This window comes from Barbus barbus (assembly GCF_936440315.1).
Source record: "Barbus barbus genome assembly, chromosome: 36".
In the NCBI taxonomy this organism is placed as follows: Eukaryota; Metazoa; Chordata; class Actinopteri; order Cypriniformes; family Cyprinidae; genus Barbus; species Barbus barbus.
In genome coordinates, this window is record NC_136714.1 from 13126187 (window position 1) to 13153984 (window position 27798).

General features: G+C 38.8%; 3 protein-coding genes across 3 annotated transcripts in view; 1 reads left to right on the plus strand and 2 right to left on the minus strand.

Annotated features, from left to right (window-relative positions):
* Window positions 1-224: 224 nt before the first annotated feature.
* On the minus strand, window positions 225-19435 carry LOC306855626 (transcription elongation factor SPT6). The gene is made up of 37 exons (XM_079394395.1): window positions 19300-19435; window positions 18508-18618; window positions 18219-18368; window positions 17374-17447; window positions 17091-17271; window positions 16930-17011; window positions 16558-16813; window positions 16311-16412; window positions 16111-16224; window positions 15940-16029; window positions 15707-15849; window positions 15488-15636; window positions 15296-15406; window positions 14875-15004; window positions 14595-14745; window positions 14067-14221; window positions 13768-13960; window positions 13517-13656; window positions 13024-13141; window positions 12840-12916; window positions 12612-12747; window positions 12373-12510; window positions 11833-12000; window positions 11532-11659; window positions 11219-11426; window positions 10950-11097; window positions 7715-7857; window positions 7434-7574; window positions 7092-7287; window positions 6771-7009; window positions 3150-3263; window positions 2883-3007; window positions 2681-2793; window positions 2522-2596; window positions 2242-2423; window positions 1944-2140; window positions 225-684 (listed from the first exon to the last, which is right to left on the minus strand). Exons 2-37 carry the CDS (start codon window positions 18605-18607, stop codon window positions 495-497), a joined length of 5157 nt encoding a protein of 1718 aa, XP_079250521.1. The 5' UTR covers window positions 18608-18618; window positions 19300-19435; the 3' UTR covers window positions 225-494.
* Window positions 19436-19968: 533 nt separating this feature from the next.
* LOC306855785 (stromal cell-derived factor 2-like) lies at window positions 19969-23034 on the plus strand. The gene is made up of 3 exons (XM_079394660.1): window positions 19969-20201; window positions 21390-21586; window positions 21697-23034. The coding sequence occupies exons 1-3, from the start codon at window positions 20027-20029 to the stop codon at window positions 21991-21993; spliced, it is 669 nt and encodes a 222-aa protein (XP_079250786.1). The 5' UTR covers window positions 19969-20026; the 3' UTR covers window positions 21994-23034.
* A 1260-nt stretch (window positions 23035-24294) lies between these two features.
* caln2 (calneuron 2) overlaps window positions 24295-27798 on the minus strand; it is a 47798-nt gene continuing 44294 nt past the window's right edge. Inside the window, exon 6 of the mRNA XM_079394661.1 lies at window positions 24295-27761. Coding sequence (XP_079250787.1) covers window positions 27634-27761 — 128 coding nt within the window. The 3' untranslated portion in view covers window positions 24295-27633. The remainder of the gene's footprint in view (window positions 27762-27798) is intronic.

The window sequence follows — 27798 nt, forward strand, 5'->3', positions numbered from 1 at the left end:
AAGCTAACCAGTGCTTAATTCTTCGTGTAACAGCTCAACAGAACACAGATTTTGAATCATTACAGTGCTCTGGTTCATACTGAAATAGGGTTTTATTTAAATGTTTAAGCCAGATACAAAAAGAAAAGCTCTCTGTGTGGGTCTGAAATAACGATCTTATGTTGATTGAATACCAGCTCCCCTGAGCACAAATCATGCAACGTCTCATGCTTTAAGCCTTTCCATTTAAATTTAGTTAAAAAACTGAAATGAAAAAGGGGGTGCATTATGCACATACTTAAAAAGAAAAAGAAAACTTGTGTGACAAACATTTATTGTAGGTCCATTTCCTAAATCTGTTTGTCGTCACCACATTTCAAGTGTTTGTCTTTGTATCAGTAGTTCTGAATGACTCTGAATGAAATACTTCTAGCAGCGAAAGATGGAGAGTGAGAGATGGGATATGGATGGATTGGGTTTTATATGAGATGTCTGAACACCCCCCTTCCCAACTCCTATCGGTCCATCTCGTCCAAGAGGGGAGTGGCGTCTCCGGCAATGGACATGGGTGTGCTCTCGATCATGGGGCTGGGTGAAGGTCGGGGCGTCATGCGGGGCGTCTTTTGCTTCCGCCGCTCGGCTTCTTTCTCCTGCAGCCACTGTTCAGCCATCTTACCCCAATCCACAGCGGTATGGGAGCTTGGCCTGGAGGGAACACAGATGGAGTTTTAGTACTTTGTTCTGTAATGTATAATGTATCAAGCACAGATGCTGCTATAGAAGTCATAATAATAGAAACCACACGTTTTCCCTCTTGGTGCGGTTCGTTTGGGCAGGTGAGAAAGCAGCAATTGCACTCGGGTGCACACCAAAAGCGGACCAAACAAGCGTACCGAGACCTCCTTGAAGAGGTGGTCTCGGTACGCTTTCAAACGAACCCTGGAGCGGTTCGTTTGTGGTGAGAACGCGATCCGACCTTAAACGGACCCAACCGCAAAAAAAGCTGTGCATTTTTGGACTAAACCAGCTGCCGTAGTCAGCTGCGCTGTGCATTATAGGATGAGGAAGTGTTTGTTGACAGTTTGCAGTTTAGCATGGCAGGTCGCGGACAAACTTGGGGTTGTGAGGAGGTGCGGAGCCTCAAAATAGCAGTGTGCTGTCTGCTGCATTTTACTCCTGTCTTTGTTTACTTCCGGGAGCACCGTTGGAATTTACCCGTACACTCTTTCTGACCAATCGACAAGCAGTTTAGGGAATGCGTTCAAAGACACATCTAGCCAACAAGTGAAGCGGATGTTGTCACGTGACTGCACTTTGGTTCGTTTCAGGTGGTTTGGACCAGAGCAAACAGTGTGGTGTGAAAAGGAACCAAAACGGCTAAAAATAGCTACAATGTATAATTTTTTGCCTTTGGTCCGGACCAAATGAACCGAACTACAGATGTGAAAGCACTCTAAAAGAAAAATGGTCATAAGGGTCAATTTTATTAAATTGAGATTTATACATCATATGAAAGCTGAATAAATAAAAGCTTTCCATTGTTGTATTGTTAAATAGGATAGGACAATATTTGGCCGAGATATAACTATTTGAATATCTGGAATCTGGGTGCAAAAAAAAAAAAAAATCTAAATACTGAGAGAATTCGCCTTTAAAGCTGTCTAAATTAAGTCCTTAACCATGCATATTACTAATCAAAAAAATAAAGTTGATATTTATGGTAGGAAATGTACAAAATATCTTCATGGAACATTATCTTTAATTAATATACTAATGATTATTGGCATAAAAGAAAAATGGATAATTACCCATACAATGTATTGTTGGCTATTGCTGTTACTGTACAAATATGTCCAGGGTCAAATTTGTGAAGGAACAGATGCATCAAAAACCACTCAAATGAAAATGTTTATAGCATTCATGTGACATGGTTTTGCATTTAAGAAAGCAGTAGTAGCACTCACTTGGGCTGTGGCGTCCGCACTCTCGATGACGAGGACGATGGTGTGGAGGACGAATGCTGATGGTGTCCATGTGAGGATTGTGGGGTGCTGCTGGGATACTGGGGCGTGGTCATGGCCTGCTGCTGGCCAGGTGTGGTGTAAGAATAGTTGGGCGTCATCATGGGCGTGGCCATCGGCTGCTGGGGCGTTGCGAACACCTTGAAAAAACAGGAAAGGAAGGAGTGTGAAATATTAGCAGGCCTGGTTTTGATTCAATGAGTTAAATAGTTGACTGAGTGCATAGGTTCAGGTTTCGTACATGATAAGCGCTGCTGCTGCCGCCACCTCCTGCACTGCTGCTGCCACTGTAACCATATTGACTGGAGGCCCACTGGGCCGGCGTCGTGTTGGGATTCTGGCCCTGGCCTGTAACCGCAGCTATGGCGTTGAACATCTGGGATGTCATGTTTCGCGGGAGAGCGTTGACAGCTCGAGTCAAGTCTGAGAGCGAGGGGACAGATTTGGGTTTTAAAAATACATTACTTAAAAAAAAAAAATTCCTGTTGTTCTCAGGGAAGACATCAGCATTTCTGACATACCGGCAATGTTGATGTTGGCAGGTGTGGCGTTCGCTGATGCTGGTGTTCTTGTTCTGCTGCTGGTTGGTGTGATGCCTTTAGAGACAACAAAAACATTACATTACAAGGAAACATTAAGAATGCTAGGCCAGAGATGGAGTGCTGATAGAGACTACTAACCTGGCACAGGATCCTGGTAGTGGTCCTTGAACCAGCGGAAGAGACCATTGACTGTAGGGAACATCTGAGAGCGATACCTAAAGCCATCTGGAGTGATGGTTACATACTCTACCCTATAAAACAAAACACCAAAGGCAAACATTTACAAATGCATGCTATATATGGGAGTTGCGCCCTGCTTTGGTAGGGTAATGAGTGTTACCTTGGCTTCCCTCTAGGCTGGTAACCCAGCAGAAATTTGCCTGGCAGGTCTCTACAAGCTGAAACGAAGTAGGGGATGAATGTCGGCTTCTCTTTTTTGGTCCTTACGAGAAGCTCCTCCATTTTCTGTACAAAGGCAAGAAAGGATAAATGCACAATTGTACAATTTATAGTGGCCATTTTATCTCTTAAAAAAAAAAAAAAAAAAAGTGTAGAAATCAAGGTAAAGAGAAAAGGAAAAGTGTGGGTCCTAAAAATGTTAACACACCTTCCTATCACCTCCATTGCACTCCTGGAAGTACTTGTGGCTGAGCAGATCTCGTGCGAATGCAGCCATGGGCTGGACGTACCTGGCTGTGATTTCATCCAGATCCTCAAACTCCTGTAGACAACCACGACTACCGTTAGATTTCTAGTTAAAAATGCTGTTCTTTTTAACTTTCTATTCATCAAAGAATCCTGAAAAAAACACATCATGATTCATATTATGCAGAACAACTTTTTTGAACAATAAGAAATATTCTATTATCTTGAACAACAAATCAGCACATTCAAATGATTTCTAAGTAGTCATGTGACACTGAAGACTATAGTAAAGGATACTGAACATTCAGCTTTGCATCACAGTAGGGGTGGGCGATATGGAAAAATTATCACAATTTTTTTTTAAATATCACAATTTTATCACGATTCTTTGTCATGTTGGTTTCACTATTTTGGTTTTACAAATTGTCTGAGCATTATAGCCAAAATTGAAAGACAAAGCCTTTAAAAGGTAAAAAAAAAAGACATGGCAGATATTTAGGCCAAAGTGGGCGAAGATAAATCTGTCGTCATTATTTTATCTTTCTTATTAAAAAAATAAGAACAAAGAGACACATTACAAATACACATAATATACAAATAAAACAAACAGTGCTTTATTTCCAGGTACAATAGGTGTATTTAGCAGAGCATTCAATGAAATTGAAATGAACAAATATAAAAATAAAACACTACATAGACTGATTCCTAAAACAACTGTATTAAAGTTTCAGTCAAGAATAGTGAGTGATTTTTCTCTTTGCGTTTTGTTAACGTTAAATGAATAGTTCACCCCAAAATAAATACTGTCATCTGTCTGTCAATTCTGTCATAATGTTTTATTTTTATACCATCATTTACTCAAAAGTTGTTTTCAACCTGAATGCATTTCTTTCTTCTGCTGAACATAAATGCTATTTTGAAGAAGGTGGAAAACCAAACAGCTGCTGGTCCTCAGTGACTTCCATAGGATTTTTCTTTCCTGCTATCAAAGTCAATGTGGACCAGCAACTGTTTGGTTACCCTCATTCTTCAAAATATCTTATTTTGGGTTCAGCACAAGAAATTAATAGAGGTTTGGGACAACATGTGAGTGAGTAAATAATGACAGAAATAAATTTCAGGGTGAAGTATCCATTTAATGACAGTCGACAGCACGTTTAGTGTCCTGTCCCTTTAAGAGCTGCACGCATCTAATATACAGGCACGCATCTGTTTCTCTCTTAACTATTTACTTTCATTTTAGAGATAACCAACTGAGTCTGTATGTAAACCTTGTGTGTTTTGACAGTATTAGCGCAAAAGATAACTTAGTTGAGTAATCAGGCGCTGTTAGACAGGCTTTTTAGTGCGCAAATTAAACATTTAACCAGCAAGGCTTGTATGCAAATAATGTACTTTTGTGATCGCGAATAAGTGCAGTGTCCTGTCAGAGTAACTCTACTGCTGTATGTCGTGTTGTACAGTATATAGAGATGGAGGCACCAGAACTGATAATGTGCGCTGTAGCACGATACTACGATATTTCTTCAAATGCAGATCGTGGAGACATTTTTATCGTCCACGATCAAAAATAGTAATATCACACACCTCTACATCAAAGGAATAAATATTTTTTAAAAAATATTAAATTATTTAAATAACTATGTAAGGAATGGTCTGAACGCACACACAGCTAACACCAGACTTCTTGACGCCGCATAGACGGCCCCCCCCCCCTAAACCTCCTGAGATTAGAAAAACATATATTTTGGGTTTTCGAGAGCCCTTGTCATGTGGAGGAACCCCACATAGGAACCCCCCCCCTGACTTCATGCAGTAAATTCAAAGACATATCGCAAAGGATGACGTTTTTACGGTCGACTCGAAATAGACAATTTCCAGACTTTCCAAACCAAAGACTTTTACGACCTCGCAACTATCAGCACATTCCTGAAAATGCGCGCCGTTTCTCTGTTGCGCTCCCTAAAACAGACAAAGGAATTCAACTGGTCCATGGTGCTATCTAACAAAGAGAGCCACACCCTGAAGGATTTTGTTTTAAAGAACAAAGTTAAACAAATTATACCCTGAAACAAAACACTATAGACAATATAGTTTATACATTAAAGGGTGTTTTTGTTTGTGACATTTATAAGCTGGTTGTGTGAACTTATGTAATCTTTTTTCATGTAATCGTTTTTATATTCCTGATCACTAGTTGTTCATTTTCACATGATTAATATGTGTATTTAGAATTTAGGATCTGTTATCAATGTATCTAACCCAGTAATATCCTCTGTGGTCACGTGTATTTTTGGTGCATATCAAAATATAAGTGTTTGGTTTCTTTAGAAAGCTAACCTTATGAAGAATATTATGGTTGAATGAAAATGATCCGCTTTATCAACCCGTGGTTACAATAACGGATAGAAACTTGCTTGCAGTAATTTGTTTTATGTGATGAATAACTGACCAGATAATGTATGCAAAACACGCAGCTACGCAGGGCGGGGCTCCGCCCACAGAGACACTTGCGATTGGGCCACGCGCCAAAAGGGGGTGGACCCCAAATCGTCCCGTTAAAAACGGATACTCAACCATGTGAGTTGGAGTTGGAGTTGAAAACAACAGGAGGACACGCACGCCAGCGAGTCTCTCGTTCTGCTCACGCTGCAAGCGCTTCAGGCCTCGAACATCACGGCGAAGGCATTGCACAGCGATCAAAGTTAAACTTCTAAGATCTGAGTAGGCTTCCTGAAACTTCTTCACGTCAGAACGAAGCCCGCCAACCACTGAAGAGCAACCGCGTCACACGACCAATCCGCACGCGATCCGTCTCAAGCTGAGCAAAGAACGGACTTCACCTTTGAACCGAAGGAAAGACTGAGTTCGATCGAAACAACGCAAACGACAAAGTAAGGCAAAATCTCTTTACTGACTGAAACCGGGACTCCTCTCTGTTGCTGTTTAAATATAGCATGGTTCTGTCTATGAGTGTCCTCAGGTCGAAAAGCTAGCATTAAAACCTAAGTCTCTCTCTCTTCAGATATAAACAACTCGCTCCCATTTGTGTGTATGTTAAATTGTCTGTTAATGTTGTGTTAGAATAGTGAATAAAACTTTGACTTTATTAAGAAATCTTTGTCTGTGTTATGTGATTTAACATGTCGTAACTATTTGCCAAAAAGATCGCGTTTTACCTACGCTCATTGAGCTAACTTAGCTAACTCAATTTAACTATTTGATTTATTTTAATCGTTGGCCACGAATGAAATAAACAACGTGTTAAAAGATAACTGCTGTTATTAATGCTTGCTGGACAAGTCGTTAACAAGGCATAAGTTGTACATTCTGATTAATAACAATTAATCATATGAAGATCAACTCTTAAGAGTGATTCCCTAAAAGCTAAATAATAAAATAAATAAATATATTTTGTAGGATTAATGTCTTACAACAAACATTTCTCTATATTTCCATTTTAAATAATTACAGCCCTGGCAAACATAACAGGCTTCTTTCAAAAGCATTAAATAAATAAATCATATCTCAGACCACAAACTTTTGAACAATAGCTTATGAGTGACGCATAACAACAGCTCACCTCATTGTTGATCCAAAGAGTATGTCCAAGGCTGAACGCATTCTCTTTACCCTCCTCACGGATGTCCACATGCTGATAGATCCCATCGCCCACCTTCCATGTGACCGTCAGGTGGTTCTCCCCTTTACTGCTGGGTCGAATCACCACATCACCTTGGTCCATGGATTCCATCATCTTCTCTGCTTGTTTGAAGTTGATGTTGTGGAAGGACGGGTGTGCAATCACTCGCTTAATGTAAGCTAAAGACAGAAAACAAAAGTCATGTCAATGGAAAAAGATGATAAAATTAATGTTCTCAGAAAAGATTTGGTCGATACTGACTGGTTCTTTGCTGTTTCTTCTTTTGCTCCTCTTCCTGTTTCACATCATCTGTCTCAGCATCAAAATCATAGTAGGTATCTTTGGGAAGCTTCCATTCATTGTTCTTGTCACTCAGGTCAGATGTTCTACAAGTGAGATCCACGTTGAACTTCTCGATGTCAATCTTCATGATGCGGCAGTGCACAGTCATGCTAACCTAACAGCAGAGAAGCAGACAAAAGTCAGTGTCCACAGAACATTTCCAAACTTCCATATCTTTTGTAAGGCTACATATTTGAGGTGTATATTGTTTATAAATGAACGCTAGATGGAGTAGAAACAGGAAATATGAGATTTGCTCACCTTGACTCTCTCCTCAGGGTGCTTCACCACCTTGTCACTAAGAAACTTTGTCGGTATGAAGCCTGTGACAGCGTTATCTAACCTAGTTCTCACTCCGATGGCTTGACCAGGGCAGGAGCCGCTGTCAAAGTGATTCCACACCTAAGAAAACCACAATGATAGGAGTAATTTGGCTTGTGTGCCTACGATAAAAATTAATTTCTTGAAAATGAAAACAGAATGAAACAAAATGAACCAGATGAAAACAGAATTAAACAAAATGAAACCGAACCAATTCCCACCTCGCTGAGCTCAGGGAAGTTGTCTTGCTGGCAAAATGGACACTGCCAGAGACCCGTCTCATCATTACGGATGGCCTGGTCGTAACTCTCACCTTGTGGCCGTCTGTGAGCAATGCCAGTCACCACACAGGTGATCAGTTTGCCTGTGTGCGCACAGAGATTTAGGAAAGTATTACCAACAGTATCAAGACTGAACCATACGAGGGAGCACCACAAACATCACAGAATACTTTAAAGGTGCATTAGAATGCATTGATACAATATTTTAAAATTGTTATCTGATATCTACATAGAAGGTATGTGGCTTAGGTAAGGGCAAAAATTCTCCAGAAACGGTTTACATGTCCATTTACAACCCTAGGATTTCTCCCTAGAATGAAATGGTCTGTTATTGGCTTATTTGGAAGGGTCATGAATAATAAATGTTGAGCTCTGCTCTGATTGGCTGTTCCACAGTGCGGCTCATTTCAGTAGCTCACAGGATTTCAAGGAAACACAGGGAGGAAAATACTTATTTCAATACTTTCTCTCGCAGTTCTATCGTCGGGTGTTATACTGTATATAAAATGCAGGCATCAGGGAGCCGCTATTAATATGCGGGGCACTGAAAAGTTTTTCAAATGCACGATCGCTTTTTACTTTCGAGATCGCACTGTGTTTATATTATGGAGCAGCAGTACTTGCCACCCATTTTACAAGATCAGATACTTGTGAGTGGTGCTCAGGATCTGTAAATCATTCGCCATCATCCTCAGTCATCTCTCCTTACTCGGTTTATGTGGTAAGTGAAATCTTATGTACTGTAATGTAACAGGCTACCGCTAGCAAGGAGCTAACCATGTCCCTTTAGTGGCTCGCGTTATTTGCTTTCCGCGCCTTTCTGAATACAGACAACAACCCATCCCTGCACTTCTCATCCCCTGCACAGCCTGGAACATAACATTTATTTCCATGATCAGCCATTTTTGCTGTTGTCCTCGCTAACGACCAGGTACTCTGTCTCTCTCCAGCCGACGTAAGGAAGACCCTGTCCCGGATTAACCCACGGAAGGCTGCGGGCCCTGACAACATACCTGGATGTGTACTGAGAGACTGTGTTGCACAGCTGACGGATGTCCTAACAGACATCTTCAACACCTCGCTGAGCCAGGCAGTCGTCCCCACGTGTCTCAAATACACCTCCATAATTCCAGTACCAAAGAAGTCTCCCGTGTCCTGTCTGAATGACTATCGTCCCATAGCACTGACCCCCAATCATGATGAAGTGCTTTGAGAGGTTAGTCATGCATCACATCAAGTCCAGTCTCCCAAACACACTGGACCCATTCCAGTTTGCATACCGTCCAAACCGTTCTACAGACAATGCAATATCCACCACTCTCCACCTAGCTCTTACTCACCTGGAACAGAAAGACTCTTATGTATGAATGCTGTTCATCGACTTCAGCTCAGCATTCAACACGATAATCCCACAACAGCTCATCCACAAACTAAACTTGCTTATACTTAACACCCCCCTCTGTAATTGGATCCTGGACTTTTTAACTGCAAGACCTCAGTCAGTCCGTGTCGGCCGCAACTCCTCCAGCACTACCACACTGAGTACAGGTGCCCCACAAGACTGTGTGCTCAGCCCGCTGCTGACCCATGACTGCACTGCCAAGTCCAGCTCCATTCACATCAAGTTTTCTGATGACACAACTGTGGTAGGCCTCATCAGCAACAACGATGAAACGCTCTACAGAGAGGAAGTGGCACAGCTGGCGAAATGGTGTGGTGCTAACAACCTGTCCCTAAATGTAAGACAAAAGATGTTGTTATGGACTTCAGGAGAAACTCTGTTGATCACCCCCCACTAACCATCGACGGCTCAACCGGTGAGTCGGCAGCACTAAATTCCTGGGCGTGCACATCTCAGAGGATCTCACCTGGACCACCAACGTCACGTCACTCAACAAGAGGGGACAACAGCGCCTCCACTTTCACCGCCGGCTGAAAAGGGCAAGTCTCCCGCCACACATCCTCACCACTTTCTACAGGGGCACCATTGAGAGTGTGCTGACCACCTGCATCACTGTCTGGTATGGGAACTGCAGTGCTGCTGACCGCAAGACCCTACTACGGACAGTGAACACTGCCGCAAAGATCATCGGTGCCCCTCTCCCCTCCATCCTGGACATTTCTCCAGCAAGGCCTCCAGCATCGTGAAAGACCCCACCCACCCCTCCCACAACCTCTTCCAGCTCCTACCATCAGGTAGAAGGTACTGGAGTATCAAAGCTCGCTCTGTCAGATCGCGCAACAGCTTTTTTCCCCAGGCTGTGAGAGCTCTTAACTCCAATCTCCCTGTCCCCCTCTGACCCCCCACTCACCCAACTCATTAATACAGTTGACAACTTTTCCCAAGTGCAATTCTGAGTGTGCTACACACAGGTGAGTGGGCTATACAAACCACCTGTAGTAACGCACTCATCCCACTATATGCACACTAGACACTTTCTATGAACACTCCCTGCAACAAAGACTCAAAAAAATTTTACTTGAGCATTGCACTACAAATCTTTTTGCACTATGCGCTGCTTCCCACAAAATCTCTCTTTAATCTGCACAACAATTTAATGTACGAAATATTTATTAGATCTTTATTAATCTTATATTAGAATTTTTTTCTATCTTTTTGCACAATTTCATGTACAGTATATATGTAAAGTTCTTGTACAGTCTCAGTTTGTGTATGTCTAGGCAACTAGGTATAGTAGTTATAGTATATATAGTATATGTATAGTCAGATGCTCTGTTTTTTTTTTCTCTTATACTTGCATTGTTGTATGTTTCTCTTATGTTTAACTAGTATGTAGCACTGTGGTCCTGCGAGACACGACATTTCGTTCCACTATATGTCCACACATGTAGCAGAATGACAATAAAGCTCAACTTGAACATTTTTCTTCACAATACCTGCAGAACTTCTGATTGTTTGGCTGGAGGCTGGCCTAGAACATGGGCAAGTATATGCAAATGTTGGGGCGTAACTATTAGTGATCCCGACTGTTACGTCACAGTCGGTGTTATGTTCTGATTCGCCTATTTTTCAGTGGTCTTTTTTATTCACAAGATTTACAGGAAACAAAGTGTTTGAGGCACACGGTATGTCATTTCCATGTACAGAACTGTTATTATTCAACTATGCCAAGATAAATACAGTTTACACTAAAAATATTCAGGTATTATTTACCAATATAGAAGGTCTCAGGAGTCTCCTTGGTGAGCATGTTAAAGACCTCCTCAGTGTTGGAAGGCCTGTACGGGGCTCTCAAATCTTTATATCTACAGCTAAGCTCCGCTCGGATGTCATACAGCGTAATTCCCTTATTACCATAACCCTGAAGGAAGGAAACAATAAATAGCACAGTTACAGGAAAAACTGTTTAGTTAAGTGCCTTCATTTGCCACTGCTGACAAAATATATAAAAGTGAACTATACAACATTATGACAAAGCTGACCTGTCTCTCCAGCTCCTCAGCGAAGGCATCCAGATCCAGGTCCTTGAGCCTCTCTGGGTTCTCAAGAATTTCCTCTAGCGCTCCGGCTGGGTTGGCATCTTCTGCTGACTCGTCGTACTCTAGAGCATCCACTGCCATTTTACGAGCCCACTCGTATGTTTCAGGGTGCACTCGAGAACCGTCCAGGACCTCGATATAGGAGTCAGTGCTGCAGAATGAAGGTAGACATTATTTCATCACACCTTCTGGCTGTATGCAGCATAATTCAGAGTGAGCTGCCGGTCATTCACTAACATTCCGTTTAGCATCTTACCTGTCTCCAAGAGAGGCAGTGTCAATCTTGATGAAGCCAGCACAATTAATGAAGACTTTGGGTCCCATATGGCACATGGTGACCAACTGGGTTCGGTTCTCCAACCTAGTGTTGTTCTGTTTAAGAATCTGAGGAATATTGGAAAGGTGTAGATGATGATTTCAACATCTTGTGATTTAGTGTCAGCTAAACATCATAGAAACACAACCCATTATCTAGACTAACACTGGGATTTTATTTAGATGGGAAAAAAACAATGAACATCAAATGCGAGAATAGAGATTTTTGGACAAGGTCTCACCTTGAGCAGGTGTGAGCCTTTTCTAGTTCCGAGGCCACAGATGTACTGGACCAGGCTCTGGGTGTAAGGGTGAGCAATGGCCCGGTTCACATCCACACCAACCTCATTCACCCGGTTTATGAACTCACAGTAAAGAGCGCCCAGCAGCTCCTCTTTCACTACATGCTCCTGAGGAACATTTAAAAAGATAATACATGAGAGATGATTCACAAGTGACCTTCATCTCAAGCCTGTTGAGCAGTCACTCAATTACCAGTCATTTACTAAAGATGTCAGTATTGTTACTGTTAACTAAAACAAAAAATTGGGTTCAGTAAATGAAATAAGGCAAGTTACTGAAGTACTAAAATTGCTAAATTTAAAACAAATAAAAAATCCAAAATACAAATAAATTCTTAAAAATGGTAATAATATACATTACTAAAATAACACTGACAGACATTGCAAGGCTGAATTTTACACAAATATATGGAGAAAATCAAAGGTATTTAAACGTAAACGGCAAAAAGAAGTTCATGGGATGCAGGAATGTACTTGTACCTGCAGGGGATGCAGTTTCAAACACAGGATGTCCTCATCGCTGCTGCAGACTTGGGCAAACTCCACTAGGGGGTCCTGAATCTTGCGAGCCACAGACACAGCCTGCCGAAGCAGAGGTGGATAGTCCCTGAAGTCTGCCTATGAGAGGAGCAGTACGTGAAAGAAACATTAGAAAAAGGCACAGAGCCTTCAACAAGGGTCTATGGTTAGAATTTCAGTTTTTATCTCATTGCACTGACCTCAGACTTCGTGCTGTTCATATAAAGCACAGCCAGCTCATTGTCAACCAGCTCCACTCCCACAGCAGGCAGAGAGGAGTCCTGCTCCAGCTCACTGATGGTGCGCTTGATGTCCTCCATCACCATTTGAGCATCACTACACACATCCAAATAAAAGCATCAGCATGTGTGGGTCCAGCGAAAGTTTAAAACTAGGCATTTTTAAAAACAAAAAAATATTGAACACACCGATTCTCCCCAGAAACAGCAACAACATGTGGCTTCTTACTAAGGAGGAATTTCTTGAGGTTTTCAATATCTTGAAGCTATGGAAACACAACAAACAAAAGTTTTAAAAGTGCCAATATTGATGTCAACTGGAATTAACAAACAACTGAATAGTAAATGATTCGCAAGGCTTCTGTTTCTTCACCTTTTTCTCTCTTTCATCCTCTCTCCATGCATTTCTCCTCTTCAGGAAATAGGGAAGCCTGAGGAAGTCCACAACCTCTCCTTCACCATTAAGGAGGGAGCAGAACACTGGTGTATCTCTATAAAAACACAAGCAAACACTATCAGATACCATTCTAAAAGTATGATAAGCTGATAATTATAATGATGTTATGGTCAATAATAATGTTATAAATTTTGTTATACAGGAGAAATTAAATTAATTTGAGATTCACTTTAAGTCAGCATTAAATGATCTAAATGTAAATTAAATATCCAATAATATTAGTTTTTATTGAAGTGAAGTGAAATACTGCCAAGTATGGTGACCCATACTCTGAATTCGTGCTCTGCATTTAACCCATCCAACGTGCACACACACAGCAGTGAACACACACCCGGAGCAGTGTGCATCCCTATTCAAAATCATGTGGAATATATTCGCTCACTCAGGAAAAAATAAAAATAAAATGTACCTGCCGGAAGCAAATGCTACCCCAAGAACACGGATACCCTTTCCTTGCGACTCATCCATGAGGTCATCGTCCTCCTCTACCTGCTGATCAGGCCGATAAGGAGCCACCTTCAACCAGTTATACAGCTTCTTGCAGCAAGACTACCAAAAACACAAGAAACACAAATCAACTTATTATAGACCCCAATTTGGTAAATGAAAGTGCTTTGTTAGCTTTCAAACATAATATAATACATGCAATTAATGTGGCACCTTAATAATATTGTCCTTGGCTTCAGCAACAAGCTTGTTTTTCAATTCCTTGGCCATCTGGGGATACAGGAACTGCTGCAAGGAACGTTCAATAGCAAGAGTTCTCTGCTTGTTCCATTCCTGCACCTGGTGACTGAACTCATCCCTGTAGTAGAACTGCTTAATCTCATCAAAATAGGTCTGATCTCCATACCTGTAGAGCAAACAGAACTGCTCTGTATCTCTTGTATACAGTACAATCTTTAACAAGTCAATATAGGTTTTGATCTCAAGCTAATATTTTCAGAACACAACTATACCCTTTGACTCCCACAAGGTCAATGCAGATATCTATGGCAAGCAGGCCTTCTTCCTCAGCAAGGCACATCTTCAAGAACTGATCTCCACTGAGCTCTTTCACAGGTTTGTTCTTCAGGTACTTGAAGGAATAGGCATAGTGCGCTTCATCCACATCCTAGGAAACATGACCGATATTAGCTGATGTGGAATTACCGATGAATGAGCAAACAATGCAGCCATTGGCACATCAGTTCAGTCTGGGTTTGAATAGGAGGACAGTCACAGGTTTACTACGGTAATACTGTAAACTAGCTATGCCTACAACACAAAATCAACTGATCATTCTAGCTAAAGTTCTAACACAACAGAGCTCTGCTGGGGTGGGAAGGTTGCTTTTTTGCTAATACCCTTTCCTTGATGAATATGGTTAAGTGAAAGTAGAAGATAAACAAAAACACAACAGTTAATAAAATAATTGTACAATACATAATGGTCACTTCATACTAGAAGGTATCTCTGTAACTCCTAAATTAACACAAAGTACCAACCTTCTTGCCCTTCTTAGTTGGCTTGATGTTAATCTTGGCCCTCTCCTGGAAGGTCTGTCTGAGAACATGCCTAACCAGAGGTTCACGGGCAATCTGCATGGCCACCATATAGCGAGCACCTTCCAGAACAGCCTCCGGGGTGTTAAATTGGCTATGAAAAAATTTGAGTTATGAATAAATCTGAAAACTGCTATGTTTTTCCAATAAGCAGTAGGTAAAAGGCATGCATACAGAAGTTATTTTAATAAGTAACAATTTCAAGTTTGCAATGATCCATAACCTGCACACATAGTCCTTGGCCAGCTCCAAAGGCTCTGCAGGAAACTGCTCTGTTTCGTGCCTCTGATAACTGTCTCGCAAGTTCTCTCCAAACTGCTCTGGGGTCAGACCAAACTTCTTGGCAAGACCATCTAAAAAAAAAAAGTGTCACCATTTGCCATCATTTTCCAAGAAAAGTGTATGTATGAATTCATCACTTTCATGGAGTTACACTGTAATTATGTACAATATCAGTTACATTGTTAAAAATATCTCTGACAGAAGATATGTTAGTATAAATTCAATCAATGTATTTTTGCAAGTTTATATTCTAAAATAATATGCATTTTTGCCAGGGAATATGTTTGGCACATTTGACTATGCCAGCATAAATAAATAAAAGAAAAAATACATAGTGTTATTTTTGTGCAAGATGTACAAACCAAGGCCTGCGCTCTGACAGATGCTGTACATATCTCTACGGGAAGCTTGTTTTAGATCTGGACCCTTTTGTTCCTCTTCTTCCTCTTCCTCCTCCACTTCTGCCTCTTCCCCTAGCAGAACAAAAACAGTTTTAGTCTAATGCATGGCTGACCATTATTTGAACAAATTATGCAAAGGAAACCCAGCTGTACCATCTTCCTCTGACACTTCTTTGATCTTTTTCAGTTTCTTTTTGTTGGCCCTGACTGCATTCTGCATCTTAGGAATGTCTCGGCCATAGTAGAGCAGGAAGTGGTTATAGACATCTCCCAGCTCATCAAGAGACTGGACATCTTTCAGTCTGTCAATGCAGGAAGAGGGTGTGATTACTGTGGACAAAGCATAAATGGTTTTTAGGTTTGTACTCGTACCTCTCCATATCAGCAGTGTCTAGAGGACGAGTCGAGTCGGCCAGTGGCTTGTCAGGGTCAGCCGAGATCTGCTCAAACTGATAAGACTGCATCCTCTGGAAAAGACGTGTCAGGTTCTGCTTCCTGGTCTTCAGCTGAGTCCACTGAGGAGGACAGCCATAAATCATTTCTACATTATTAAAGAAAGAGCAGCAACTGCACTGCATTCAGAGAACATTTTGATTAGCCCTTACCTTCTCATCCCACTGCCACACCTTCCACAGATCATTAATATTCAGCTCTGGTTCCACATACTCCTTCCTGTAGAATGCAATGAAGGGAACCTGTAAGATGGAAGAGAAGAGTTAAAACCAGATGATCTGTCAGTCAAGTTTATTATAACTTGTTTTTTCCCATGACTATACCTCAAAGTGTTGGTTCCTCATGAAGTTCAGAGCTTCTTTGATTTTAGCAATAGTACTGGGGCCCTTTCTGCTGAAATTAGTGGTTGTCCCACGATCCAGGTAGTCTGTGCTCTCCTGCAAAGCAAATAAGCATCAAAGTTAGCTTACTGTCATGACAATATGCTAACAAACGTCATGTTATACAAATACTCCATTCACACCTGCATGGAGATGGTCGGTGTGGAGAAGGCATTCCTGTAAATCCATTCAGCTTCTTCCTCCAGTTCATCATCCTCAGCAGGCTTTACAGGGATGGTCCTCAACTGCAAATGACAAGAGTTATATCCTCATTTCCACCCGTGAAAGGAAACACACTGGTACAGGGCATGCAAAAGTTTCTGGTATACTTCACATTGGACAGCATACTGCAAATGAAAGATTTATATGCAGACCAATACTGCTCCATACCTGGAATCTTTCTGGCATGTCTGTAGAGCGGATCTCATTGTCTTGATCGGTCATGTGGCTGCTCTCCAGCTCACTGGGCTCATAGATCTCAAATATGCTACGGCGGCCAACTCTTCTCTTGGTCTGCTTCTTTGGCCGATCCCATGACTCATCATCCTGATCCTCCTCTTCCTCTTCCGCATGATCATATGCCTCAGTGTCGAACTCAGCAAAGTCAAAATCACCACCGAATATCTCTTGAGCTTCTTGCAAGGCACTAAAATGTCAGAAAAGGATCAACATTTGAGATTCTGAGTCAGGACTTTAGTCCTTCTTCATACCACACAGAGAAGTCTCTATTTACTAAAGCAAACCACTGTTTACAACACTTACGCATCAGTGTAACCAGAGAATTTCTTTCCCTTCTTTTTAGTGATGGGCTGCCCATCATCATCCACAATGAAATCATCAATATCTGCAAATATTGAAAAAAATAAATAAATACAAATTCCACAGTTCAAACCCATGATGAATTGGGTAAACATCTTCCCTACCAGATTCCTCATCATCTTCCTCCTCTTCGTCATCTCTAGGGTGAAGTGTGTCCACAGCCTCTCCATCCTCCACCTCTCCATCTCCATCACCATCCCCAGTGAAGATCTCATCAGCAATCATGTCTTTCTCATCATCTTCCCCCTCATCATCCATGGTTTTCACACGCGAGTATTTCTTTTTCTGAACATATTTTTTCATGAGTTCAAAACTGTGTTTAACCAGTATCAGTTAAATTAATTCAAATTCTGCAATTTAGCACAGGCTGGAAGTTTGGTGACTCACCCTTCTCTTCACTTTTACGCCTAAATTCTCCTCGATGAGGTCCAGATCATCATCATCAAGATAGTCATCATAACCTGACAGATACAAACACACATTGTTTGATGAGAACAAATGTTAAGCAATATAGAAACCAGTATTTCATTTTGCCTATTGTCAAAAGTTGTTTTTTTTTCCAATCTAAGGAACCATAATTGTTCATAGTAAACAAATTGATCATTAAGGCAAACGACTTAACTTCAAACCGTTTCGGTTGAATAAAATAGAGTTCTCTAGCAATAATATTACAGTAAAAAAAAACTTTTTGTCTGAATAAGGAGATAATTATACAAAGATTAAGCACTGTTTACATGCAAAAACGGTCCAAAACTGTTCCAAACACACATTTCAGTATATTGATTTTTTTTTTTCCACTGGAGAAAGCATTATTACGGATTAGGGACTCATATTTTGGCAAGAAGTAATGGTTTAAAGTGAATATTGTGGATTTTTGTCTTATAAACAGAAACACACAGCTTTTCACTTCATAAGATGTTAATTGGTGGACTGGAGTCATGTGGAATATCATCATGTTTTTACCAGCTGTTTGAATGCTCATTTTGATGTCATTTATTGGTGAGCGAGTTTTGCAATGTAAATTTCTCTAAATCTGTTCCAATGAAGAAACAAACTGGCTGGCCTCATTTCTAGGTGAACTATTCATTTAATTGGTTGTCTCCAGCAAAATAATGTTTTAAATATTTGATTTCCCCTAGTCTTATTAAGAACAACATTATGCACTAGAGAACTGAAAAATACCAGAACGCAGAAGGATTTACTAATATGGCTTTAAATTCAGAGTAACCTACTTCGTTTTCTGCGACGATGACGGACCTCTTCACCAGAGTCACTATCCTCTCCCGCACTCTGTGGTTCTTCCTCTTCCACATCGCCATCATCAATGAGTCCTCTCAGGTTTCCATGCTCATCCTGATCTTCAGTATTCTCTTCTTCTTCTTCTGGAGACATCAACAACACAGAACACAAGCAATGATGCAACGTGCCAATAACAACAGTACTCTGATAAAACTGTTCATATTCAGCGCCTTCATATTCATGCCTTTTGCAGGATGTGGCTTTAAGTAGATAACATCTTACCATCCTCTTCCATAAATCTCTGCTGTTTTATGGGCTTCAGGTCTTTCTCCTCGAACTCCTCCTCTGACTCCTCAGCCTCGCTCTCGATGAAGTCAGACATGTTTCCAAGGCCTGTGTGAAATTTCAAATTATTTTTATTACAATGATCTGTCATAAACACAGTATGGCTGTGGCAAAATATACTAAGGGTTTGGAGTATTCATTATAATAAAGAGTGAAATGTTGCAGTAACAGTGGCATCATTACACTTTCCTTGTCATTACCAGTAAAACTTAGTTTAATAATGATAACAAAAACAGGTCATACATCTGACACCTCTCGCAGTAAACAAAAGACTGACAAAGATCAGCTTCACTGGGGAGTTAACTTACATTGGACATTCAAAACAACACTTGGTTTGTGTAATTTGATTTATATGATCGAATGTGTACACGTTAAAATATAACACCAGAATACTTATTGTGTAAATCAAGGCCTTTTTAGATACCAAAACACACATGAAGATGAGCTTGAAATCCATGCGCCTAACGAGATTTTAGCTTAGCCGAGGAATGTCGGACGCGAAAATACTAAGTTTGTCACTATTAAGAAATACTCAGAAAGCTAGCGATTAATCGAACGTAAACAGGTAAAAATTGTTTTGTTTTTTAAATAATTACGTAACGACACTGTGAGAAATCAAGGCCCTCGTGCTAACAGCTAGCCTGAGCGCTAAGAAAAACAACCCCATGACTCTTTTAAAAACACTTAACGTTAATTGAAATTAGACATCGAACAAGAAAGCGCACCTACTTTTCCTTGCGAGGAAGCTCGATTAAAGACTTGAAAATAAGCGCTGAGATGAAGAACGAAGCGTCACTTTTGAAGAAGCTTGATAGTGACAACAAAAAATGGCTGAGGGTTACAGTCGGGATTCTGGTTCCGGTATACACATATTTTACTTCCGGTCAGGATAAATTAATTTGCTGATTTTTATTTTTTATTTTTTTGTTAACTGTTTATAGAATTTTATTCTGTGGAACAGTAGTACAAAACAAAAAGCAGCTGTGCAAATTTAGAACCCACCCCAACCCATCTCACCACTTGGTAGACTTAAAAATAAATAAATAAATAACAATAATAAAAATATATTAATTAATATTAATAAATAAACAAATAACAATACAATAATTTTCATTTGCAGATTTTTTATAAATAACGCATTATTAAATCTTAAAAGTAACTAAGATTAGTACATAAATTCGAATAATTTGACATTGTTAGTTCAGGTTAGCTAATGTACGTACCGATACATATCGTTCAGGGACGAATTATAGACGTTTCCTCGTGTAAAATAATTTAAAACCAACATTCAACCATTTTAAAATAGATTTTACTAAAAAAACAACAATTTCGTTTCTCCTGCACTAGAGTTTCTCCGGGCCTGAAGACGGCGCTCTGTGTTTTAGTGCTTCGCGCGTTCCACATGACGTCACGTAGGCTTTTTAAAGATTAGTTTTTCGACAGGACTCAGTAAGCCATGGATAGTTTGGGGTTCTTACGGGTGCATTTACGTATAACAGTGTTATTGTCATGTATGTTTACATTCTGCTCCGGCAGTGAAATGAATTTTGTAACGTGCGGGTCTGTGGTGAAGCTGCTCAATGTGAAACACAACGTTAGATTACACTCTCATGATGTCCGCTATGGATCTGGTGAGTGACTGTCATTCATAAAGTCTGCTCGCCTCAGCTGTATCATGGCAGTGATATAAACGTTTGATGTGTTATAAAATATGTGACCCTGCACCACAAAACCAGTCATAAGTAGCACATAAAATTATCGATTTTTCTTATATGCCAAAAAATCATTAGGATATTAAATAAAGATCATGTTCTAATGAAGATATTTTGTACATTTCCTACCGTAAATATATCAAAACTTAATTTTTAATTAGTACTATGCATTGCTAAGGACTTCATTTGGACAACTTTGGAAAATGTTCTCAATATTTATTTTTAATTTTTTTGCACCCTCAGATTCCTTATTTTCAAATATAGTGGACAACATTTGAAGTGGATCAAAACCTTGCGTCAAAATTGTCCTAAAACCTTAAACCAAAATGTGTTCTTGTCTTCGGACAACTTAGATGAACTTTTTTGATCCACTTCAAATGTTGACTACTGTAGTTGTATCTCAGCCAAATAAACATACACCAATGGAAAGCTCATTTATTTAGCTTTCAGATGATGTATGAATTTCAATAAAAAAACAAAAATTGACCCTTATGACTGGTTTGGTGGTCTTGGGTCACACATAATTAACAACAGTTTTAAAAAGCTATTAAATAAATATATTATATGATTACTTTGTAAATGTTCTGGAGGGTTTACAAGAATATACTGTTTGGGGTCGATAAGATTTTTTTGTTTTTGAAAGAAGGATGCATTTATTTGATAAAAATACAGTAAAACAGTGATATTGTTACAATTTAAAATCACTATTTTCTATTTGAATATATTCCAAAATGTAATTCATTGCTTTGAAGGCAAAGTTGAATTTTCAGCATCATTACTCCAGTCTTTAGTGTCATGATTATCAGAAATCATTTTAATATGCTGATTTGCTGCTCGAAAACATTTCTTACTAATGTTGAAAATAGTTGTGCTGCCTAATATTTTGTGGAAGCTGTTATTCTTTTCAGGAATCTTGAATAGAAAGTTTGACTTTTTTGTGTTTATTTGAAATATTTGTAACAATATTAATGTCTTTATTGTTACTTTTGATCAGTATAATGCATCCTTGTTGATGCTGAATAAAAGTATTGATTTTCTTTCTTAATAATGAGGAAAGAAGCTGCAGCAGCATGCAGTCTCTCTATGATCTGTTAATGATAATTCCAGGTAGTGGTCAGCAGTCGGTGACCGGTGTGACAGCAGTGGAGGACAGTAACAGTTATTGGAGTGTGCGGGGCACCAGTGATGCTGCATGTCATCGAGGGACTCCGGTACAGTGTGGACAGAACATCCGATTGACCCATGTGAACACGGGCCGCAATCTACACAGCCACTACTTCACTTCTCCTCTTTCTTCAAATCAGGTTTTAATATGTCAACCTTTTTAAAAACACACTGTAATGTATAGGTACTGTATGTTGAATCTGATGTTGCAAGAGTCTGTGGAATTTTACTTAAAGACTCTCCCTTTTAGGAGGTCAGTACCTTTGGTGAGAACGGCGAGGGTGACCATCTGGACGAGTGGACCGTTCTGTGTGCAGGCTCTGTTTGGCAGCGGGATGAGTCCGTTCGGTTCCGCCACACGGCCACCGAGGCTCTGCTGTCTGTGACGGGTGAACGGTACGGCAGACCCATCCACGGCCAGAGAGAAGTGCACGGGCTGATGGTCAGCAGCTCACACAGCTACTGGAAAACAATGGAGGGCGTCTTCATGAAGCCCAGTGAGACTGGATCCAGGGATTTCAGCGGTCCGTTACACACTGAGTTTTAGAGAAACACTTCATACAAGCTGAATCTGCTGGACTCTTTTTCTATTGTTTTTTTCTTTACCCACTGCCCCAGAAGAGGAGCCTTGAATTGTTATGAAAAAGACTTTTATAATCAAATTGTGCCTCTTGCTTATTTTTTAAACACTTTATATTGCACAGCCTACGCTACTGTTCAAAAGTTTGGGGTCAGTAAGGATTATTAAGGTTTTGACTACAAATATTAAACATCTGTTAAACTGTTTACAACATTAATGATAGTTCAAGTTCAAGTTCTGAGTAAGAAATGTAGTAAGAAATGTTTATTAAGCACTATATAAGCATATTAGAATGATTTTTGAAAGATGATTTTTGATTTTTTCAAATTGCAGTAAATGCATCAATAATGATGCATTTACTGCAATGTGATAAATTAATGCAGCCTTTGCGAGCATAAGAGCATTCCTTCAAAACCTTAAAGAAATCTCACTGACTTCAGCTGTTGAAAGGTAGTGTATAATAAGACAAACGGAAATTGAAATGTAAAAATTGAAAGAGAATACTTTGTTTAAAAAACGTTTAGATTTTTGGAATGCAGAAAGAAGCAACTTTTCAAGCTTAATTTTAAAAATTCCACAATCTTACAGATTTCATAATTATAAGGCAAAAGTTCATTCAGAGTTTAACTAAGTTTTAACTTGCAGCACACCTTTAAGAATATTTAATGGCCATTAAAATGGAAAAACCATGGCCATCTTACAAGCAATATTAAATTAAAAACAACAAATCCTTAAATAACAAAATTGGGATATAATTTAAAACCACAAATATGAATGAATTGCCTACCGAACAAGCTGGAATTCACTTGAATTGCTTGATGCTGACCTCAGAGTGAAATCACTGCAGCATCAATGCTACTTTATGTTGCAGCAGTATTAATATTAATCTCATTGAGAGACTTGCAGTTAAGTGGTGCTATGTAATGATGTTTTAGGCTATTTTTCTAAAGGAAGCTGTGAGTTACTTATAACAAAGCTTCTATACATACAGCCATTACTATAATACTTGCACATCTGAAGATTACACTAGTAACACTCTGGTAAAGCATGTGTCTTTTCTCTAAGAAAATCATCCATTTTTGTCTCTAAATGTATAATTGTAATTACATTAAGTGCCTGTTAAATATTTACACGTGTGACCCTGGAGCAAAAAAGCAGTCATAAGTAGCACATGTATGTTTATAGCAATAGCCAAAAATACATTGTATGGGTTAAAATGATTGATTTTTCTTTTATGCCAAAAATTACAAGGATATTAAGCAAAGATCATGTTCCATGAAGATATTTTGTAAATTTCCTACTGTAAATATATCAAAACTTAATTTTTGATTAGTAATATGCATTGCTAAGAACTTCATTTGGACAACTTTAAAGGCGATTTTCTCAATATTTTGATTTTTTTTGCACCCTCAGATTCCAGATTTTCAAATAGTTGTGTCTCGGCCAAATATTGTCCTATCATAACAAACCATACATCAATGGAAATATTATTTATTCAGCTTTCAGATGATATATAAATATAAATTTTTTTAAAAATTGACCCTTATGGTCCAGGGTCACATATGAAGAGTTCAGATGCAAAAGCCTCTTAGTGCCGTCTGAAATTTTCATGTAAAATGAGCATTTTTATCAAGCTCCTATGTGTAGGTTCGGTAATTTTACTCTAATGGCAATGTATAGGTGCCTTTCTGTGCAATTAAAGTGAAATAACTGAACATAAATATAGGAGCCTGATAGAAAATGCTCATTTTACATGAAAATTTCAGACGGCACTTAGAGGCTTTTGCATCTGAACTCTTCATATATACTATGATTACATATACTGTAGATACTGTAACATTTGAAATGACCTGTATACTTTATGTTTACATGATTGGGTTCACAGCTGTCTACCATTTGACTTGGTAATACATTACACACAGTACCAACTGAGAAGCATTAGTACAGATTTTGAAGAATTAAACAGCCTTTAGAATTGATCACCTCAAACAGACGGTTTGTGTAAACATGTTATTTTGTAGATGCTTTAAATTAAAGAAATCCAGACTTGTTTATTCATTAACAGTGTTTTTTTTATCTATCAGAAAAACAATAGATTAAGTAATTTATTTGTCATTTGTACAGCTGGGTTCACCTGATAATATGTAAACAGAATTTTAATCTTATTTGTAGAAAATCCAATGCTTCCCCCTACTGCCCCAGGCAACAACAATAACAAAAATTATTATCATCATTATATCAATAATTGGATGCAAAGACATTCCTTGTCATGTTCAATAAATAACTTTCTTTTATTTCTTCATATTCTTTGTGTAATGATACGAGTAATGATACATTTAGTTTAGAAACCATATTGCTTTAATCTGTCAATCCACATCCTGCATGCAAATATGTATACTGTTTTGCATATTAATAATCCTTCTTTTGATCTACTCCATAAAAATACATACATATAAAATTTTATTTGGCATGCTTCAAATTCAGATGAAGTTAGGGTCTGGATTGAGAGTAAATTAAATAAAAAATTCCATCAACCTTTGCAAGATTAAAAACAAAAAACAAAACAATAGAAAACAAAAATATTATTAATCAACAAAATACAGTAGCAAATAAAACCTTTACCAATTTATATATCCAAAATGCCCATAAACTAGAGGGTAATTTTAGTACAATGTAGAATCTAACAAGATGGCAACAAGCAGGAGGATACATAGAATAATGACTAAATGATGCAAGAATCTAACTAATCTGCTTTTGTGATAAATGAAAGGAACAGTGAACAAATATTCTTATATTATTAAATAAAATACCAAGGTGCAACACTTTAAATTGATATATATGGAATTTACACTGAATTCCACTCCCGTTTCCAACTTCTTTTTGGTAAAGGTTACTTTGTTTCTTTCTTTAAGTAACATTTCTTCTTTACTAGAGTTACTTCACAATGCTAAAAGTAAGTTTCCTTGTTACCTACAATTTTCCCATCACATCTTCAGAATAGCCACTAGATGGGGCCATTGATTTGGAAATCTCCTCATTCCGAAGCACAGCCTGACAGAATATAGGAAACTGACAGGAACTTTGTCCAGTAAATGGTTCCCAGTAATCTGCTTTTCCTTTGCAGTGAATTTTGGCATAGAATGCTGGCACAGTTTCATATAATATTTGCTCACAGGAAGGAAACAATGGGAGTTCAGACATTTAGACTGATGCTCTCAGCAAATGCCTGCAAGCGTTATGGTATCTTGGAAAAGCACTGCATTCGTGTTCTGAACATGCACACATGACACAGTCGAACAGACAATCCAAAGACGACTTTTGTGTGGCACTATATACATAAATACACATGCAATATACAGGGGATTGTGACAGGGCTGTAAGTATACACAATAATAAGGAACACAGGGAAGAGGACTGATGTGCACACACGTTATAAGTTATAAATATAGACAAACAGGTAGACAAATACTTATATTACACTCAGACTGTAACTGTAAAAGAAAAAGTGCTATTGTAGAGACCGAGCAGTTTACTTCTTTTCAGAAGCAATTTGTGTTGCATTCACTGACTCTCTGAGCCTGAGAGTGAAGAAAAATCTCAAAATGGACCAAAAAGTCCAACTATGTAGCATAGACACTTCCGCAGAAGTTCAGTGTCATATATTTTAACCAGACAATGTATGCAGACATCTAGAAGACCTTGATACTATATTTAAAATCAAAGAGAGTATTATACTCTCTTCTTTCTTCGGTAGATACACAAAACAAGAGACTGGGTAATGGCATGAATGCAACAGACTTTAAAAAATTATCCTGTTTACCCATAATGCACAAGGCGTACTGCAAAATGGAGATGTGTGGAATTGAATTTATCCCACTTGCTTTGCAGAATATGGAAAGCCACAATGCATTTGTAACTCAAATTATATAGCAAACAATTAAAAATCGGTCTGCTTCTGCTCACACTGGGGAACAGTTTGGGGTCAATAAAATGTGTAATGTTTTTGAAAAAAGCCTCTTCTGCTCACCAAGGCTGCATTTATTTGATCCAAAATACATTAAAAACAATGATATTGTTAAGTCACTGTTTTATTATGTAATTTATTTCTGAATTTTCAGCAGCCATTACTCCATTCTTCAGTGTCTGTTTGTTCCCTCAGTTTATTAAAATTGATTTCCCTTGCTCTCTCATTTTAGTTAAATTGTGGCCACGTGACCTTATTAATTTGTTCTCTTGTTTTTTAAATAATGGCTACATTGTATTAATTTATTCCCTCATCTGATTATCAAACCAAGGGAATAAATTAGTAAAATGTCCACTGATGTCACATGGACTATTTTAATGAGGTTCTTACTAACTTTCTGGGCCTTGAACGTGTCAGTTGCATTGCTGTATATGCAGAGTCAGAAAGCTCTCGGATTTCATCAAATATCTTCATTTGTGTTCCGAAGATGAATGAAGGTCTTACAGGTTTGAAACGACATGAGTAATTAATGACAGAATTTTCATATTTGGTGAACTATCCCTTTAATGCACCATTGCTGAAAAAATTATTAATTTCTTTACCTCCAAAAAATCTTAATGGTACTTCTTAGTATGTGGAAAAAGTACACAGTATGCAATGATAAATGTTTTAGGCAGTAATATTTTATGTTGTGTCATTTAATTGTATGTTCAGTTCAGCAGCTGCTATTTAATTACCATTTTAAACATTTTAGACATTTTTTATGTTTTTCTTTTCTCCTGAACCATATTTGTTCTTAAATAATTTTTAATAAATGTTCTCTCTCTCCCTATCTCTCAGTTATGCTAATGTAAATCACTTTATGTGATCATTATGTGCAGTATAAATAAACTTTCCTTGAAAAAAAAAAGTTATTTTCATTTTTTTCAACCCAATAAAATGCTAATTGACAGTCCAATCAAAGAAGGAGAAAAAATCACACTCAAAACATTAAGATGCATTGTTGGATACAGTACTCCATGCAGATTATATCCTGCATATTGTGGTAATTTGTGATTTTCTTTGCATACTGCATGTACACAGTAAGCTGCATACTGTAAAAGTAATATTATGGTAGTATGCTATTCCAAAAATACCACAGTCCCTTCAACATTAAACAATATCTTCAATAAATTCCATAAATAAGCTTCAACACCGCAACGCTGCGAACAAAACAAACAGTGCATTTGAGATGAACATGCACACGCTCTTGATGCCAGACATCCTGCAGCGGCGGCGGCTGCCAATCACTCCTCATCCTTCCCCTCTGACATGACTTGGAGTGAGATAAAGGACAAAGTCTTTGTCTTCAAAGACAGGAATGAGAAAAACACGCAGCACGGAGAGACACGGGATGTTATTGCATTAAATGGTATCCAGTGAGGAGCCCTTGCATGTTCCTGTCAAGCTGATGATGGAGGACATCCCTCACTGCTGCTTATAAGTCTGTCACAATCACAATCGCCAAAATAAATATAAAACACAAAACTCTTTCTCGGGATTCACATCCTCTGTTCCAAGCTCTTCACACTAAAAGAAAGTGGAGTTTTTGATGCATGTTTCTTAAGAGAGGTCAGATCAAGCAGGGTTCACAGTGGGCGGGGCTACTCCATGCCATTCCGCAACATCTGATTGGCTGCGATGAGCATGACGCTGATGATGAAGGCCATTGCAAAAGCGCAAATGAGGCTCTTGCGGACACACGTCTGGCGATTCTTCTTTTTCGAATGCACTGATGGAGTAGAACAGAGCATTTGTGAAAGAGTATC